Raw genomic sequence first — 20,695 nt, 5'->3', positions numbered from 1 at the left:
GCATACCTTGCCCTTCTGTGGAAGCACAACCCCATCTACACCCAGATGCAATTCTCCATCCAAATCAGATTTCTCAGGCCATAGTTCTTCCCTCATCTGGATTAAATTGCTTGACCTCATCCCACCCCAAACTGTTATTAGTAGCAGTAGTAGTTGTAGTAGTAGTAGTAGTAAAATTTGCATACTGCCCTATACCCTCAGATTTCCCAACTGGAATTTCCCAATATTGGATCATTTTTTTCTTAATCTAGGCTGAGTTTATACAGATTTATACCACAGGAATCATATTATTCCGAGTAATGACATATAATTTTAAAATTATTCATTGTTGTCTCTTGTTTACCTTGGAAAAATTCTCAGAATACAGAAATGTGCTCAACAGCTAGATTTAATGTTGATGGTATTTAACCATCCTGAGACCAAGTTCAATTTGTTCCATGTAACAATTTTTGGCTCAACAAGACTCTGGCAGCTGGGCTTTAGATTTCATCATGTTCAATACAGGCAACAACTTAGAGAATGTACTTCAATCATGACTAATTTAAGTCCTACTGATTTCAATGGACTTCTGCTGCCAGAGTTCATTAGGTGAATTCTGCCCATAGTGTCTATTAGCAAAATAAGTTACCAAAACCATATATCTTACCTCTCCTCCAATGGCCCAGGCAAAAATGACTGTTTCACAGGTGAGGAATGAATCTGGCATGTTTGGATGATAGCACTCATGACCATAGTCCAATACACTATCATTCAGACTGCTGCTACATTGATAGAGTAGAATGTGATGAACCAAATTTTCATGGCCTTTCTGTATCAATGGTTCAACCTGTTAATGTAATAAAAGTCAATGAATTTAATACTGTTTTATCTTAGCAAATGTTAACAGCATTTGAAGAAGCAGGCCCCAGTCTAAATAGCTACAATTACAATTATATATTAGTGATATAATGAAAACGTTTAAATCATTTTGTGAAAAATTACACATCTGACTTGGTGTTTGGTTTGCCCTGACTTGGTGTTTGGTTTGCAGATTATTCATGTGCCTTACACATTGGGAGGGATCATAACTCAATGGTAGATTACACAGTTTGCATGAATTATTTTTCAGGTTCCATCCCTGTTTGTTAGCTAAGGCCAACCCATCTAACCAGAATGTTCTCTTCTCCCATCCTGAAGACATCCTGGATATGCATGCTTCCATTCTGCAAGCATGGGAAAAGAATAATAGAATCATAGAATTGTAGAGTTGGAAGGGATCCTGAGGATCATCTAGTCCAACCCCCTGCAAAAAATGAAGAGAGTCTGTGGATACATGTAAAATGGATGGCTGGGGAGTGTGATATGGCACAGCAAAGCATATACTTCTTAATAATATAATTATGTTATACTAAGACATAACAGCAACAACACAGACTTTTATGGGTATGGTGAACAAGAGCAGGACCTTGATTCATAGTTAAACTGGGGAGGACTTTGAGTAAGGCCTCCTCGCTGCTTTATTCTGCCCTGTAGGAGCTATCATGGTACTGCGGAAGCGAAATAAAACGACAACCAGTTTTCACACACTGATCATTTCAAAGTAAGTACAGTAAAGATACAGGGTTGTATCTCAGATTGATGTAGTTTCCACCATCTTACATGCCCCCATGTAAAAAGGACAGGTGCTCACACTATAACTAGTTTCTGAGCTATCAGAAAAGGGAAGAGTAGAAGCATAAATGAAAGCCGCAGTTACATTGCCCTAAAACCAATGGCAGTTTTTTAAACTGAATGCTACAGTGTAACAATGATGACAAAATCCACCTACTTTTGATACAAATAAAATAAGACGGGAACCAGCAAAAAGGCTAGGAGGATATTCTATTGATCTCTGCTTGAAATAACGGAGTACTTGCCCAAACGTGTGATACACCCACCTGCCTCTAAAGGACACCAACACCTGCTGTTCTTCTACCCAGAACTTAAAGCAACAACAACAACCTCTCCTTCAAAGCAATGGGTCATCACCAAAGTTGGCAATCCTTTCACTGTCAGTTTCCTAAACATCAATTCAAACAAGTATTCTTTTGTTCAGTTCCCTTTCTATTGAAAAAGAGAATCTTCCAAAAGGTAAACAGTTTATGTATAACGCCCTTCTGCCTTTGCCAGACATTTTGCAGGAGGCTTTGTAGTCTGTCTCTCTCTCTCTCTCTCTCTCACACACACACACACACAGAGAGAGAGAGAGAGAGAGAGAAACATTCATGAGAAGCATCAGCCCATTAATTTGATAATAATTATATAAAGTGACAAATCACTGTCTTTACAGCTGGACAAGAGGCTGGAAATAACCCCTTAATTATCTGACTTGTGTAAAAATGCATGCAAATATATATTGTAAATATATTTTTCATTACCCATTAAAAGATATGGCAGTTACCAAAAAAATAACATCCTTTCAAGCTTAAGATGACAAGGGTGAGAATTTCAGGACTTAATAAAATGAGACTTTTATCTCACATGCATACATTTTCTTCTACAGAACCTTTTAAATATCTGGTGGTTATATGTTGTATTTTATGAAATGTACTGTAAGAGCTTTACAGGGCTATCATCCATGAGAAGTATCCAATTCTGACTGATACAGCACTTTTGTCTTTATATATTCAAAGTACACTCAAGAGCAGCACTGAAGCGGGTGAGGAGACAGAATGCAAGCAGCCCTTCTACATTTCTGTTATCTGTGTGGCTATTCCTATCACAGAGCTAGTATGTTGGGGAACTGCTTCCTCCCAATGCTTACTCCACAGGTGTGGTATCAAGAGTATCTCACTGATGCTCTTTGCACACAGACCCATTGCCATGTTGAGCACTTGAACACTTCCAGTACATGTCAACACCTGCTGCAGAATATGAATGTGTCAAAGACCAATCGCTGTTACTGCACTTCTCCCATGGAAAGAAAGAAGCATAATGAGCCCTGGGCCAGAAAAATATCAGCAGCAATTAAATGTGGCAATGACAAGTGGTTTGAGTGTACACGCTTGTGGATGTGTCTATAGGGAAGGCTTGAATATAACAAGAGAGGCATTTGTACCTATTCCAAGGACAGGCCAGCTCAGTCTGTACTGAAGACTGAAAGAGCTAGACAGGGCTAAAGACAGGGAAGAACAGGGTCAGATTTAGGTTTGATGAGGCCCTAACCTATTGGAGGTAATGGGGCCCTTTATATGTCCAGCTGTCCTTTGTCAACAACAAATTGTAACTGTTTTTTTGTGTTGAATATATGCTATATGGTAATTTCTGGACCCAATAGGTATCTAAAGCCATTTGCCACTGCTGCTGTATGGAGGTTTCATTTTATTTGTTGCTTATCTTATATTTTGGAAATGTACATCCAGGGTTTTTTCCCCTTTAAATTTTTTTTGGGCCCACAAGACAGTGGGGCCCAAAGCTGTAGCTTGTTTAGCTTATATGTAAATCCGGCACTAGGTAAGAACATAATAAGGGCTTGCTGGATCAGGCCAATGGCCTATCTAGTCCAGCATCCTGTTCTCAAGGCAGCCAAACAAATTCTTCCCTTTCCACCCCAGTGGAAATGCCATACTTTCCTTAGCTACCAAAGTAAAAGTAAGAGATGGTACAGGGGCAACTATGGAGATTGCTTACACAGCTACTTCCTTCCACGACTCTTATATGCCCTACTAAAATTCAGGTACAGGCTTAGTCCACAATTCTGCCCACACAGCCTCAGGAACAAATCTATTTTGCTATTAGCTCTATTCTTTGCATTTTCAGAGTCCACTGGGCTTTTCCCTCTCCACATCCCAAGGTCCCCCCAGCCAGAGGAATATTTGAAATCAAAAATTGCCATTTGACAACCCTAAGATCGTGACCCCCATCACCGAGAACAGAGGAGTCAGCTCCTTTTTGTCTCTTCATCTTCCTAGGCACATCTTGGGTTATTTATATTATGAGTGCACAGCCAGGGGCATGTGCATTTTATTTACTAGTGCCTAGTATAAAAAGATTCTCTTGCATTTTATCTTAACCTTAAACAAGCTGGTGAAATATTATACACCTTGCTGCTGACATCTGTAAGAGCTGAAGTAATGCTAGGATTCTGTACTCTCTGAAATGCTTTGGAGTGTATGTTTGCCTTCTTAATAAGCATGTTTTCATTTTAACCAGAAGTAGTTAAGACATTGGGTGTATAAACTTGTTTTTTTCTGGGAGAAACCACCCAAATTCCTTGTACTTATAGTACCTTAGTATATGTGGTGTAGACGAGTTGACAAGAAAATCAATAACTGGAAGAAGGAAGAGGTTTAGAAGCTTTTATAAATCTAGTACTCCACTGTGAGTACTAGATTTCCAGACAGCCTAGTATATGAAGTGGCTTTGGTAATAACAGTAACAAATTATAACAACTGCAAACTACAAGAAAATGTCTTTTAAGTTGGAAGGAAAGTAAGACAGACAGACTCCTTAGATTCTCCATAATTGACAAAACACATGATGAAAATTAATCTAGGATTTCAAGGAGAAGAAATTGTGATGAAACTCCCTAGTTTGTTCTTCTATTTACAAAATCATTCCTAACAGTTCTGTTCCAATAATTACACAGTACAGCAAGCTCACAACTTACACACATTTAACTTGGCTGTATGCATGTGGCAATTTTATTTTTTTTTATTTTTCTAAAGGGCTGCAAAGAAGGTGGCTTCTGGGGAAAATGCCTTTGGCAATCTCACCTGCCACTGAATCCAGTGGTTTTTGACTATATGAGATTTTGGCAGTTCCTGGAACCTAACCCCCGTGTAATTTGCAAGCTTAATGTATGCTGTTTTAAGATTGGAAAGGAATAATGACATCATGGATATGTAGTTAGTTTTATTGTTAATTATATTTCATAAGTTTGTGGACTAAGCAAAATAATAAGGATTTGGTAATCAATTAATTAGCATACTTTCATAATTCACAATATCAATCTTGCGTGATAAACTAAATGGCTAGGCAATATAACCAGCTGCAGAGGGCTGTGCCCCTTTTGAGAGTAAATATACAGTATTTCTAAGCTGCAATGTATTTCCTATGTGTTGATTGATTTTATATATCATGAAATATTTGTGTTTGTATTTAGAACGAATATTTTTCCTCTGCAATTACCTGCAAGATTACACTTACTCTCTTGCTTCCCCCAAAATACTTTTTGCATTCTATACGTTGCTAAAATTGCAAGATAAAAAAGCAGCTGTCAAGTTCAAGTTCCATGAACAAGTTGGCAAGAAATACTGTAATGTCACCTATAACTCTGATCACAGGCAATGTTGTTTGTCTGCCTGACATTCCCTGATGCTAGAGGCTTAATGCTGAGACCCTCAAACAGTTACTATCAAAACACGATTAGTATGAATTTAAAGGAGCCAAAGAATGAAAAACACATTTTAAAAAATATTCTTCCCTATAAGGCATCTCAAAATTATGTGTGATACTAGTTCTGATTAGGTTCTTTTATGCATACTGCAGCCACACAATCATATCTGTATCAATGGGAGAGCATCTGGGTGGATGCTTAAGGCATTGGGGGGGTGCAAAACTATAGGAGCATCCATATGAAAAGAAAAAAAATATATTTCATTGGGGACCAGGGTCCATCTTTTAAGATACCCGTGTGTGTGTGTGTGTGTGTGTGTGTGTGTGTGTGTGTAGCCAGTGGGGATTCAGGTGCACATTTCATCATGATGTTTACCCCTTTGGTAAAATTTGTCTTTTGATGCCCCCCCCCATATTTAAAACCAATATAAAGCATAAGTACAGTGGTACCTTGGTTTAAGTACTTAATTCGTTCCGGAAGTCCGTACTTAACCTGAAACTGTTCTTAACCTGAAGCACCACTTTAGCTAATGGGACCTCCTGCTGCTGCCATGCCGCCACAGCACGATTTCTGTTCTCATCCTGAAGCAAAGTTCTTAACCTGAAGCACTATTTCTGGGTTAGAGGAGCCTGTAACCTGAAGTGTATGTAACCTAAAGCGTATCTAACCTGAGGTGCCACTGTATTAGTAGGGCTCTATGCCGCACACTGTTATGAATCAATACAATTCTCAGAACAAAATAATGTATGTGCCACAACTATTTTGTCTTTCCATCTTCAAAGAGATTGTGAAATAACATGTCAGAGACTTTCCCAAAGGCACATTTATGCAACATTTTACCAGAAATTGTTCCTTTTGGGTTGAAATAAACACTGCTTACTGGCAGTAAAGAGAAACAATGTTCTTTGTGGCTGGCCAGTTCATCAAAATTACAGTCCTTTACATTACTGCAAAATGAGAAACAAGAAAACAGCCAGATGTCTAGTTATTTGTTTTGCATGACAAGCTTTCTAGGGAGAGATTTGGTTTGAACCGTTATTCAGCATTAGACAGATTCCAAAACTGTTTTAATCTCTCTCTCCCTCTTCCTCTCTCTAGATATCCTATTGTCATATTATCTTTAACTAATTAACCTTACAATCCAATGGTCCTTGGTGGGATTTCCCAGGGCTCACAGGAAGCATGGAATTTCCCTGTACAAGAATGGAGAAAGAGGTCTAACCAGAGAGGGAGATCAGACATGGGATGCCTCCGCCACACTGAGGAAGCCTCCTTGGCCCTGGCCCAACTCATGTCACGCTTCCAACATAGGTAGGGCTGAAAAGGAGCAGGCACAAAGGATATATAGGATATATTTCAAAATAAATAAATAAATCAGTGCTGGACTTAAGTATGTGTAGAAAGAATCTAAATCAACGGCAATTTTTAACTTCCAGATTGTTTTGTGATTACCACATTAGAAAAAAAGAAGCCTGGTTGCTTCCTTCTGCCATCACTCACCCAGGGCTCGTCCCAGTTGTCCCATGCCTAGAAAGCATGAATGCAAGAGATTTTCCTGTGAAAACCTGCTCTTTAGTGCTGAATTGGAGCAAATGTCAATCTGCAGAAAACCTGATTAATGTTTTCTCCGATTCGGCAGCAAAGATTGGGATTTCCCAGGGCAAAGCAGAAGTGTGGACAAGCCTTTAGCTATTCAACAACTGCTCCTGTCTAAGCAAAATAAACATTCCATCTATGCTTTATAATAGCTTTGGAAGTACTTTGTTGTACCTTCTGGGAAGCATACATACAAAATAATGGCAGAAACAGGGTGAATGTCACAACGTTCCATATATTCTGTGTTACTAAATACTAATAGGGCATACTGAATAGGATTAAAAAAATAATAATGTAGCATTTAAAATGTCAGCTGGAATGGGTATCAGATTTAGAAAGGATTACAAGCGCAGTATGCAAACAAACAGAAAATCAGGAATTTGTCATTAAACAGCAAAAAATAAAACTTCAGATGGCTGAACGTACACATGGAAGCCAGACCCTTTTCCAGGGTGACATCAGAAAGACATGGAACTTTGCTTATTATAATATCCCATCTCCCCCCCCCCTTTTTTTTTGTTTGCTTTTCTTCTTTTGAAGTTGCAGCTGTAAGCTGTGTGCATGCGTATGTACTTTAACAACTATTCGTCCAAAATTTGGGCAAGTGAAAAAATGATACTCACTCAACATTAATCTCAGCTCTCAAAAATGATTTGGAAGATTTGGTCAACTGAAAGTAGGAATGTAACTAAGTCATATGCTAAGTGTTCTGCCTTGCCCACTAGATCCTGAGGTCTTCTAGAGGGTCCTGCAGCAGGACCCTCTAGCAGATCTCCACACTGCCAATGATCTTAGGAGATGTTGGATCTGGACTGCTGAGGCTGCTGAAGAGGCCAGACACCATCTTGGCTCTGCAACCTGCAAGACCTGCTCCCTGCCTTGCACGCCTTTCCCCATCTGGTCCGGGAGGGTGCTGTTGTGAGGTTCTGTTGCTGCTGTTAATGCTATTTTTGCATCTTTATTCTGATCTTATGATTTATGTGGAAATTGTTCAGTCTGGTTGTACACTTTTTGATGCTTTGTTGATTGCTTATGACTACTTTTTCTATGCTTGTAGGTAAGTAATCTTAAAAGTACATTGTAAGCCACCTTGAGCATGGTTTTAACTTTGGAAAGGTGACATACAAATAAAATGATAGATTGATTGATTGTCATCCCTGCCCCTGGACTGGAGGCCATCATATCAGCTGCCTGGGTTCTGGGCCACTTCTCAGACCCCTACCCCTCACATCTGCCATAGGGTCACAATGCTCATTCAACTCAATGGACTTAAGTTACTGGAATTTATTTATTTCAATGGGTCTAGCCTGACTTAGATATCACCCTATAAATTTATTGTGAAAGAATCAGAATCCATCTTGAGCATAATCTTTTTAAATGTTTTTAGAACCTTCAGCTGTTGATCATCTTCAGTGTTCTTAGTTACTCTGAGCCTTTGAGGATAAAGTGGGTTGTAAGTCAAAATAAATAAATAATCTTGGAAGTTTAAAAGGCATAGCCAAGCTTGCAACAAAGAGAAAATCCATCAGATCAAAGGACCCATAAACAAATAAGAAAGATTTGTGATATTCAGCTGAACATTTTACAGACAACTTGATTTTATGGAGCTGTGAGAGCTTTGAACAGGTAGCAAATGCTTAGAATGCAAAACTTCACATCACTTTTTTTTTTTTGGGGGGGGGGTCCTTTTCAGAAAAAAAAGTGATGCAATTTGCATCAAGCAAGATGCAGGGCAGGCCACAGAATAATAAGTAGGTACTGTCTATCATTCAAGATAAGAAACAGTGCTCCCATTAAGTATCAAATGCTGTGGCTGCCCCTTTGGCTTCCGATCAATCATGCTCTCAAACTGGAGCCCCTTTGTGTTTTGCACGCTGTTGGATTTGGCATTACTAATACGTTCCTGTGTCAAAAAGCCTAGTTACCCATGGTAACAAGATTTTTGAGAGTCTCTTTTTAATGAGACTCTACTATGAATCTAAAAATTATGTTTAAGTAGCATCTGCTAGCCTGTTCCAGGGCAGATAAAATATTTTGGCAACTTGTTCTTGGCCCCTGTCAGAAGCACAGAATTTTGCACTGCCTGCCTGCCTGTCTCTATTTAAAAGTATTTATATGCAACCCAATGAGGAAGTTTTAGGAGCAGTTTACAACAAACATAAAAACAGATAAAAAATACAATAGAACAGGTCAACAGTAAGTACAAAAACAAATAAAAATGCAACAGAACAGGTCTATCTGCTTCTCTTGCCACGCATCAATACATTTGCTACTCATTTTCACACTGTTTTTATGTGCTTTACTGCTAATCTGGAACAAAAGAATTTACACTGAATCTCTTTTGCCATTCTGTTGCCTTTCAGCCAGTTTAAGGAGTTCCTTTTGGAGCTTTCTGCACAAACCCCCAAATAATTTGGTGTCATTCACGAACATGGCTTCTTTGAACAGTTGGATAGCCTACCAGCATACAAAGCTGTCATATACCATGTCAGATCACTTCGAAATACTAAATGAATGTGGCTTCTCAGAGCTTCAAACAGGGATTTCCCCCAGTCCTATCTGGGATTTATTTATTACATTTATACCTCATGTTTCCTTCCTGGAGCTCAAGGCGGTATACATGGTTATTCCTCTTCCCATTTTATTCTCACAACAGCCCTGTAGGGCAGACTGGACTGAGAGACAGTGACTAGCCCAAGTGACCGGCCCAATAGGTTGCCAATAGTATCACATGTGCTTGTGATAGTCATCTATGTCCTTACATGCATAGCCTCCTGCTGCAGGATAATGTTGATGGGGTTAAATCGGGTTAGAAGGGGTGCAAAATGGAAGGTTGAAATAAAGAAATGATTCCTTTGAAAATTATGAAGAGCACCTACTATGTCCAGACCCTCATCTGGAAGTTGCAGTTAGGATGGTTAAAAGGTCAAGCACACAAGTCAAAGGCCACTCATGACATCTGTTGATTTAAGAAACTTGCCAAAACTAGGTGGGTACAGATAACAGTAAATGATGTAAACTTGGTGAAAGACCGGAGCAATTTTTTTGAACTTTTTTAGCCATGACAGCTGGTTGTAGTTACTGGCCATAAAACTGAATTGTGTTTCTGATCAGCATCTCAAATTCTCTCCCCCACCCCTTCTACCTAGCCAGGTTCAGGAGAAGTTTGCAACTTGGATGAAGTGGAATCTACTTAAATTACCAACTACAGTGATCTTACAGAGCAATCAGAACCTCTGCCTGGAAGTGGTTGGTGTTGATGCAACACAGTAGATCACAGCTGCATCCACAGCCCCATCACTGGAACCATACTGTGCCAATCAATTCCCCAAACACCCTGTTTCAGGCTTTTTCCATGGACTTCTGCCCACAGGGATACCACTAGTGGTAGCTTCCAATCCACGTGCCATTGGGGAAAGTGTACAGGGCACACTTCTTGCTGCCAGGGCTCATGTGCTGGTGCCAGAATTCCCCCACCAGCAGCATGGCAGATTGGGAGGTGGGCTAGCTCCAGCCATCCTTCCCCACCCCCTTTCTAACTCGAGACTGAACAGGTGTTGAAATATACAGGAGAAACAGTTTCCAACTCATTCAGCTGCATCTTAATACTTTCATCATGTGAACTAATGTGAAACTGTGGTACTTCATAATTTGTGGTTACATATTAAAAATGTGTGTCCATGTTAACATATACTCCTGGTATCTGTTTATTATCTAGGTACCAGAATCAAAATGAAGTCGGTATCTAAGAACGGAGAAATAAAAATCTTCCTCCATAACAAAAGGTATTTGTGCCAGCCATGTAAGAGCCCCTTATACGATATTCGGTTGGCATATGAAGGGCAAAACAATAGCCCCCCCCCTTAGATTTCTGTCTAACAGAGGATACTCCCTTCTTCAATATCTATAAAAAGTATACAATTTGTAATCTTCATATATTCATTTAAATAAAACAGATACCCAAGAAAACAATAAGAGAGGCACACACAATATTTTCAATAGTAGCTATTTAATAGTTTTAGTGAAGGACTTGAGAGTCTTAATTTTCATTACATGGGAGCTAGTATTTAAGAAAGCCTTGAGTGGTATACATAATGCATAGGCTGGGTTTTTTATTTTATTTTAGAACACTCAGGACATTAGTACTATATATAGGCAAACATCAAATGCATGGAATTGTGCCTCTGGCATCTGTGGAGTTCTGCAACTTAAGCAAACTAAAGCATGATGCAAGTGCACATCTAGCCACAAGACATGTTTGCAGGCATAAATAAGTGTTGTTGACTCCCTTAAGAAAATTGCATATACCTTGGGTCTCAAGATTTGTAAAATTTCGTAACTCATATGAACTTTTTGATTTATGTAACATATTTAGCTGGATAGGCATTTACTTTCAAAATAAAAGTAGCAGATTAAGAAGTTCAGAATAAGAAGCAAGTCTTTCTGTAATCTTATAACTTCTTTGGTAAACCCACCACTCCTCACAAAAACTGTGGAGTTACATAAAGCCATCTTTGCACAATGTGATTCAGAGATTACAGTAAGCCCGCAATTTACATGGGGGTTAAGTTCTTGGAATCATGCCTAAAGCCAAAATCGCGTATAGTCAAAACACATTGGGTTCCATGGCAGGTGGGATTGCCAAAGTCTTTTCCCCTGGATGCCTGCCTCCTTTCAACACCCTTTTTAATTAGGTAAAATTGTTTTGCCAAGCACATAAACCTGAATGCACCCAAGTAAAATATGTGTACATTGCAGACTTACTGTACACCAAACTACCTGCCTAGATCCTATACATTTGCCTCAGCATGTTTGTATTATGCTAAACAGTCATAAATGTTGGCACATGAGATCCTGAACATTAATGAACAAGGACAGCAAGTCTTGGAATTCCATCGTATCAACTGAAGAAGCACAAGTATATCCAGCAGTATAAAACAGCTGATGTTCAAAAACAGTATTTCTTAAACTTAACCAAAATGGCTTTTATTTGGGGGGTGGAAGGGGGAGCTGTTTCATCATCATCATCATCATCATCATTTATTATTTATACCCCGCCCATCTGGCTGGGTTTTCCCAGCCACTCCGGGTAGCTTCCAACAAAGATTTAAAATACATTAAAAATACATTTCAGTACTCCTAATCAAATCCCATTTCAAGGGAACTTTCAAATAATCATGTTTCTATCCAAATTAGGGAAAACCATTTACGGGTTGATAGTAATTCTCTCCCCACACACAAACATGCATGGATGACCAACCAAAGCCCTCTTTTTCTTAAACTTCTCTACAGTAAATCAACATAATCAAGGCAGGACATAAAACAGAACTAAAGTTAATGCAGCAGTTCGGATTTTTAGATGCTGAAAATATGATCCTATATTTCAAGGATCTTCACTGTTTTTAAAATGTGTGTACAAAAAAGAAAGCCTTAGCAAAAAGTGCTATCTTATAAATACATACATATATGTATCTTGATGGCATACCTGTATCACATGATGCTTTTCATGTAGTGTAGGTATCTTAAACATTTGGCACCAATATGTTGTATCTTTGTCTGGTATAGGCACCTGTCTTAATAAAAGGAAAAGGAAAGGCAAATATAATATAAAAGTATCTGATTTCTGCTCTCTGTACAGGTAGCTAACAGTTCCACCCATCTTACCCTGATACTTAATCAAAGCAAAACCCAAAGAATCTTACGCCTTGGTTTGTCAAGTCAAAATACGGCAATGAGGGAGCGATAATAGCAGTCTTCTCTGGGTTCAATAAACGAAGACTCTTTGTCCCTCGATTTGAACCATGGTAATTTTGAACTCCTTCTCTAAAGTCTTTGTCATGGTATGCCCATATCACCCTCACTGTGCTTTCCTAGAAAGGAAAAAGGAAAAACTTTACTGATTAAGTATGCAAGAAGATGTCACAGTCAATCATGGCAGCTTACCAGATGAATCTGCCCATATATAACAGCCTTTCCTAATGATAGGTAAAGGTAAAGGTACCCCTGCCCATTCGGGCCAGTCTTGCCAGACTCTAGGGTTGTGCGCTCATCTCAATCTATAGGCTGGGAGCCAGCGCTGTCCGCAGACACTTCCGGGTCACGTGGCCAGCGTGACAAGCTGCATCTGGCGAGCCAGCGCAGCACATGGAACGCCGTTTACCTTCCCGCTGGTAAGTGGTCCCTATTTATCTACTTACACCCGGAGGTGCTTTCGAACTGCTAGGTTGGCAGGCGCTGGGACCGAACGGCAGGAGCGCACCCCGCCACGGGGATTCGAACTGCCAACCATGCGATCGGCAAGTCCTAGGTGCTGAGGTTTTACCCACAGCGCCACCCGCGTCCCTTTCCTAATGATACCCTTCTTATATTTTAGACTACAACTCTCATCAGTCCCACCACCTGGCTAGGGTTGGTGAGAGATAGTCCAGAAAGATTCTTTAGTAAGGGATTTAGTAAGGGATTCTTTAGTAAGGGATAGCTGTATTTTATCTTTTTGTAGTTCTATCACTCTGCACTTCATTTTGTTTTGTTTAAATTTGCTGTTTAAAATAGTTTTGTCTGCTTTTTATACAGCCTAAATATGATCAAAAAAGCAGTCTATAAATATTTTAAATTTTTAAAATCCAAGAACATTCGTTTCACCTATCCTAAAGTGTTCTGTACTTCAGGCAATGCCTCCTTGTGGAATTGAGATACAGTGGTACCTCTGGTTACGTACTTAAACTGTTCCGAAGGTCCATTCTTAAGCTGAAACCGTTCTTAACCTGAGGTACAACTTTAGCTAATGGGGCCTTCCCCTGCGTCTGCGCCGCCAGTGCACAATTTCTGTTCTCATCCTGAGGTAAAGTTCTTTACCCGAGGTACTACTTCTGGGTTAGCGGAATCTGTAACTCAAAGTGTTTGTAACCTGAGGTGTTTGTAACCCGAGGTACCACTGTATTCTGGTACCACCAGAATCTGTAATTAAACAAACTTCTATTAGGCATAGAGCTTTTCAGTGAGAGAGAAAAAGCTCAACAACTTTTCTGTCCGGATTTTCACGTTTTGAAATATGGCAACCCTAGCATAGTATAATGGTTAATTGATCCAAGAATGTGAAGCTCACAAACGGCTTGATATTTTTTTGGGGGGGGGGGCAGACTGTTTTATCTCTTCATTCATGATTTAAGTCTTACTCCCCTCTCTCTGAGTCAGATTGATCGTCAACTACTTACTGTTATACTCTTGTCATTGGGGTCACACGTGTGAAGTTGCCGGCTGAAAGCTAGTATCGTATGGGTACTATTTTCCATGGCATACTCCAGATGGTAGTCCTGCTGTGAGTCCTTTTTCAATGTTCTGTCTGCATTTGTAAAATAATCCTGTTGAAGAAACAAACCTGCTGTTACTTTTTTTGTTTTGCTTTAAATAATTTGAACTCAACAACCTTTTGAGTTTTCTGGGAAAGAAGTGTAAAAGGATAAGTTGTAATTTTCTAAGAAAGTATTTTATATTAGCAAACAGGAAAACATCAGAATTTAGCCACCAGAATTTATTTTATAACTGTATGCATATATTTTCATCTGTGCACCTTACAAAAGAGGGAAGGAAAGAGCAGAAAAAGAAAACAAAGCAAATTTCCCAACATTGTCACCATGAAAACATGAAATATATTGTAATCAAAATAGTTACATTAAAAGATCCATGTGAAACATTTTGTACAGATGATACTTCTTTGCATTGTACTTGTAGGTTAAAAGTGTATCCATTATGGTTTTGCTTTACATTCGTAGAATGTATAAACTAACTTTTAAAAGTCTGTTGTTAAAGTGTATCTATTTCAAAGCCCACTTCTGTTTCATGTTTTAAAATCTAGGAATAACATGTCTGCATTAATGAACAATCTAATACCCCAATCCTAAACCTATGTTCTTAGTTCTTTCTAGTTCCTTGGAACCTACTTCCTAGTCTAGATATGGAAGGAAGTTATTCATAACCAAGTTAGTGTGTGTGTGTGTGTGTGAGAGAGAGAGAGAGAGAGACAGACAGACAGACAGACAGACAGACAGACAGACAGAGAAATATTAAATAGGAATATAATATTGTTGTACACTTTGTATGTGCCAACCCACAGGAATATTTTAATGTTTTTCTGAGGAAAGATTATCCTAGTTCTCAATGTTAGCAGACATATGATATAATGCATAAGCTGCATTATAGTGTCATTAACCTCTTCACCTCTGAATTCTTTGTCATAATGTGCAGCTGGCATTCTGACTCCTCTCTAGGTCACCATAAGTCCTGTGACTGACTTAAAACTCTCTGATGCTAATTCACAAAAACGTTCCATAGACTTAGAGACCAGGACAGCAATGTCTGTTGGGATACTGCCAGGGAGATAAAGCCCATCATGGCCCCCACGTCGCCACCGGACGATCCATCGATCTCCCGTAGATACAGTATCAGCAAATTAGCGACATGAGCTCCAGAAAATAGCTTGCCACATTCCAGAGCTGATGCATGCTCTATCAGCAGAATTCGCACAGCGAAAGATGCACGCAGGAGAGCATTATTTAGAAGTTTATTCAGCGTTGGTCAGAACAAAGAAAAAACATGACTGCCTGCTTGCGTGTTCAGGCACAGAGAGAGAAACGAAAGCATAGACACAACATAGACCTGTGAACAGGAAATACACAGACTCTGTGACTCACAAAGCCTGCTCCCTTTTAAGGTGGAACGGAAATATCCTAACAATGTCATCTAATTTTCTTTTCTTAGCTTGTGGGGGCATTTGTGCATTTGTTTCCTATTTTGCTCAGAGTGAGTTTGCCAGGTCCACACTCCAAAATGAGGTGTTGAGTTAGCTGTAGCTACTATGCTTTCTTACACATTTTTCCAGCAGTTCTTTCTTTCTTTCTTTCTTTCTTTCTTTCTTTCTTAAAAAGAATTTTATTAGAGATACATGTAAAAGAACAGGGGTGGGGGTGGGGCAGACAACAGACCAAATAAATAAACAGAAACTAAACTCAAACAATTTGGGTAGATAACCCAAGGTATGCATCTCCAAGAAAACCAGTATATATTAGTGGACAAACATTTCCAGTCCGCAAAAGATAACTAATGTGACAGATCAACAAAGATATTGACATTCAGTCAGTTCACTCACCTGCCTCCAGTACCTGCTATGAGGCAAAATATTCTGAGTTTACATGTTACCTTGAATTACTCTATTATCATGATCATCAGAGCAGCTTTGTGTGAGGAGTTATTCTCTACCTATGATGTGGCACTGTGTGGCTCTGCATCACAGTGGCAACCCCCAGCACTGTATATAACTGTAGTCTGCCCTAACCTCATTGGCAAAGACATATGTGAAGAACTATGATAATGACTCCTTAACTCCATCAGGATGTGGCTTGGCAACCCCAGGAAGGATAGGAAGATGGGTGGGGGTGGGAGCTGGAAGGTTGGCACCCAGAGATGGAGGAAGGAGGTCCTCCCCTTTTGGCTCTAGAGGCCAGAGAGGTGAAAGTAGATTTGCTAGTTCTCTCCATTCCCCCAACTGTGGACCAGGCACCACCTTTGTAGGTAAGATCACATGCACCCCCCAGACAGAGCAGACATGTGTACCTGTGGCAGACACACAGGACAAGACAGTCTTATGGCAGAGTTTGCCCTGCCTTATCTTTGAAAACTTGGCAGGAGGGGAATGTCACTTGTTGGGACATCTTCATAGCTTCCATTTGCTTATGGACCTCTTGCCTTGCTCATGAACCTTGGAATCCTGACTTCTGGGACTTGTGCTTGCCGCTGAGCTTGTACCACTATGAACATGAACAGAGACATCTTCCTTATTCTGAAGTCACAGATGCTACCAGTGGGAGCCTGTCAATGGCAAGAACCATGTCAGCTCAAAATATTGTGCAAAGAGAGCTTGAGATCACGGCTGACCACATGTGATGTGCTGTTCATCCTGGATGTAGACAATATAATGAGAAAGTTTAGCATGTTTTGAAGTAAAGATACTGCCGAAAATCAGCACTTTTTTAAAAAGAAAACTACCGTAAGCAATTATTGGCTTGTGGGTGTAGTCAAACAATTAGATGTCTTTCATGCACTGGAAGTAATTTAGAAATTGAAGCAACACATGGTAAGTTGATTTTACGGATCATAAAAGATGAGGTATATAATTTCCTACAGATGAAGGCATTGATGATGAATTGCTCCTCACATGCTGTTGACCCTGCTCTCACTCTCTCAAAAGAGATTTGCAGTTGATATGGTTTCTGATTAGTGCTATACAAAATGGCAAGGAGAGTACTTTCTTATGGATGTAGTAAAAATATGTAAATAAGCCCTGTTTTATCCTTGAAGAATGTAAGCAGAGCTGCACAAGGAACCTTGGGGGGGGGGGAGGAATCACAGCTGTCATTCTATCCTTGAACAGGTGTTTTTATGGAGAAGATACCCTCCAACTACTTGACAACCTGCAATATATGTTGCCTCCTTCCATTTGTAAAGGAAGTGAGAATAATATGTTCAACTACACTGGGGCACTCCAACACAAAGGGTCACAAGATTATTTGATAGCCTGATTATGCAATTTACCGGGCATATGGGCCATTATGCTTGTGAGATGTAAATTTTGTTCCACGTGAATGCAAATTATGGATGAGTGTTCATTCTGTACCACCCAAGTCAGACTAGTACAGTGACTAGTGTGCAAGGTCCACATTCACATTTGCCACAAGTTAAGGGACGCGGGTGGCGCTGTGAGGGACGCGGGTGGCGCTGTGGGTAAAACCTCAGTGCCTAGGGCTTGCCGATCGCATGGTCGGCGGTTCGAATCCCCGTGGCGGGGTGAGCTCCCGTCTTTCGGTCCCAGCTCCTGCCCACCTAGCAGTTCGAAAGCACCCTTAAGTGCAAGTAGATAAATAGGTACTGCTTTGTAGCGGGAAGGTAAACGGCGTTTCCGTGTGCTGCGCTGGTGCTGGCTCGCCAGAGCAGCTTCGTCACACTGGCCACATGACCCAGAAGTGTCTCCAGACAGTGCTGGCCCCTGGCCTCTTAAGTGAGATGGGCGCAAAACCCTAGAGTCGGACACGACTGGCCCGTACGGGCAGGGGTACCTTAAGCTCTCAGCTTAACTTACATGGTTATATTGTGAGGGTAAAATGTCAGTCTGAGATTCACTGGGAGGATTCAAATGTAATAAAGAACCAAAAAAAGAATTGCTTCAGGCATTTTTAGGTGGGGAACCATTTAGAATTGGCAGGCTGACAAGTCCTTTATTATCATTTAACCTGGCTTTGGGGAATTATGCAGGTTTACAACCTAACACAACAGAGACCACACCCTGCCCCTCTGGTTGGGTTTCCCCAGCAGGGCTTGATTAATTATAGCAGAGGGTCCCAACCAGGGCTATAGGTATTTTGTGTATCTGTGGAAAACCTGAGAAGAGGGGGGGGGGGGTCTGTGAAGGATTATATCTTAAAAATAACACTTGTTTCTACAGCTCATGGTAAAAGAATGACCGCTCCCCACTTAAAACGGGGGGCGCCTTTTGCGTGGACGCGTGCAGCCCTGGATCTGGAGTGGCCCCATCAGCATAGGCTTTGCCTTCCCTCAGGTGGGATACCTGGAGGTCCCCGCCTAACCCCAGTGAGTTGTCCAATCCCACCTGGGGGAAGCGTTGCCAGGGAAACCAGGCCAGGTAAGGGGAGGGATTACCTGCCCACACAATAGAGGGTGGATCTTACTTGTTAATCCTCACTTGGCTCCAGAGCTTCTCCCACCCTACCCACCCTCAGTTAATGTCTTCTTTTGCAGGTTAACCTCTCCACAGGTATGCTACGATAAGGTCGCTGTTAAAGGGCCGGAAAGGAATTTCCCTGCATTGGCAGGTTTCGCCTTTCCCGTAGCAAAACGTCACAACTTTGGCGGTATCAGGCCTTGGGCGGAATCCTTTAGTCCATCTTCCTCTTTGCGGCGGCGATACCAGGGTTCCCCGTTAAAGGGGTTTTTGAAGGGAGGCTTTGGCCATACGCCGAAAGGTCGTCATTGCTCTCCCCTGCGGCGGCGTAACGGGGGCGGCTATCTCTGCTTGAACATATGTTCTCCAGAGCCGGCCCATCCCCCCCACACACACTGGATAACCCTGATGCTCCCTAGGTCCCCAGCTGGGGACTGGGGAGGGAGAACGCCCAATGCCTGAGCCAAGGTCTACCCACATTTGAAATTTAATAAAGTTGTGGCCAATTTAATCCCATAGCACGTTGTCTAGAGTCGTTATTCCACATGACGGGGGGGACCACTCGGGATCTGGGGACTCCGCCTGTCCACGCAATAAAACTTCAGAAATTGTGTCTTTTCTTCACAATTTGTTTCAACCTTGTGGAAAACTTCTATCTGTGCTCAACACTTTTTCAAAATGGTTGTTGAATTACCGTAATGCAGATTTGAACACATGTTGAAAAGAAGCAGGTCTGCTGTGTGGAAGGCTAGTAAATATGGAGCAAGATGCCAACTGCTATGTTTTGTTCTGGTTTCTCAAGTGTGAATGCTCTTACCCTACAAACTCAGCCCATAGTTAAGTCAATACAGGGAGGCTTCGTACTGAAATGCCTCCAGCCAAACACCAGCTGACATATAAAGTGTGTGTCACACTGACATATCTCCCCTTACTGCTTTTCTATTTGTTTTCTTAGCATTTCTTTGTTTATGTTGGCATGAGTGCATTTAAATATGGTTCCGTTCACCATTTTCTCGATTTTCAAAATCTATTCTGATTGTTCCTCTGTAACATCTCAAAATTGATTGTATTTGATAAAACAAATATTCTTCGTTATGGGTGTCAGCTAACAAGCAAGGGTTATAATGAACACAGCACTATCAAGTATTAATGAAGAGCTATTCACAAAAGGATTTATGCCTCAAGTAAGGGCTATTTTTGTGCAAGAATTCAACAGAAGGGTTTGCAATGCAACGTTCTGTAGAACTTGCACAAAACAAGCATTCATAAAGAAGGATTACCCTCTGCAAAAATGGATCTCACAGCTACTGCAGGCTGCGGGTGGGGACGCACAATTCCAGATAGGGGCGGAGACCACGGAGGAGGCAAGAAAATGCAAGCTGTGTCAATTCATGAGCAAAAAAGAGAGGGTCTTTCAAAAAGCTAGATGCAAAAATTAGAGCTGCCTTGAGCACTCTCATGGCAAGTAATCCGCCGAGAAACTCACTTTGGCAATATTGCAGTGGCACTATAACTACAAGCAGACAGACTGAGCAATTTCTCTGAGGCAGCACCAATCAAGTATCTTTGCTTCACTGCACTGAGGTACATGTGCTTTTTCCATGCTTAAATGTATTCATAATAATAGCTCCACCCGTCTGCAGCTACTTTGCTACCATTGGCCTACAAGTGTGTCTGTAGTGAGTGCTCTCTCTCTCTTTCTCTTTCTCTCTCTCTCTCCCCCCCCCCCACATTAGCTCAATTCTCACTCTTTTCCCACCCCTCATAGAACAGTTATTAAGCATGCTTGAGAGACCACTCTTACCACAAGTCTTGCACTTTCCAAATAGTTAGAGCTGGGTTCCCACTCTAATCTCTGAGCTCCTGGAATGCTCGGCCACTAATGCATCATTCCAGGCTCCCTCTCCACTCAACCACAGTTTTTGAAAGAATGTGTGGACCCTTTGTAAAGTTCTTTTTTGTCTCCACAACATAATTGCACCCTTCAACCTGATTGATCTATTTACAAGGAG

The 20,695-nt window shown here is 40.8% G+C and overlaps 1 protein-coding gene across 1 annotated transcript in view; it reads right to left on the bottom strand.

Annotated features, from left to right (window-relative positions):
- The window catches only part of MOXD1 (monooxygenase DBH like 1), a 40,693-nt gene that overhangs the window by 17,796 nt on the left and 2,202 nt on the right, over positions 1-20,695 (bottom strand). Inside the window, exons 2-5 of the mRNA XM_079970670.1 lie at positions 14,167-14,313; positions 12,655-12,822; positions 12,438-12,521; positions 647-826 (exon numbers count right to left, since the gene is read on the bottom strand). Coding sequence (XP_079826796.1) covers positions 647-826; positions 12,438-12,521; positions 12,655-12,822; positions 14,167-14,313 — 579 coding nt within the window. The remainder of the gene's footprint in view (positions 1-646; positions 827-12,437; positions 12,522-12,654; positions 12,823-14,166; positions 14,314-20,695) is intronic.

The sequence above is a fragment of the Podarcis cretensis genome (assembly GCF_951804945.1).
Source record: "Podarcis cretensis genome assembly, chromosome: 3".
Lineage (NCBI taxonomy): Eukaryota > Metazoa > Chordata > Lepidosauria > Squamata > Lacertidae > Podarcis > Podarcis cretensis.
This window is presented reverse-complemented; position numbering and strand designations above follow the sequence as displayed.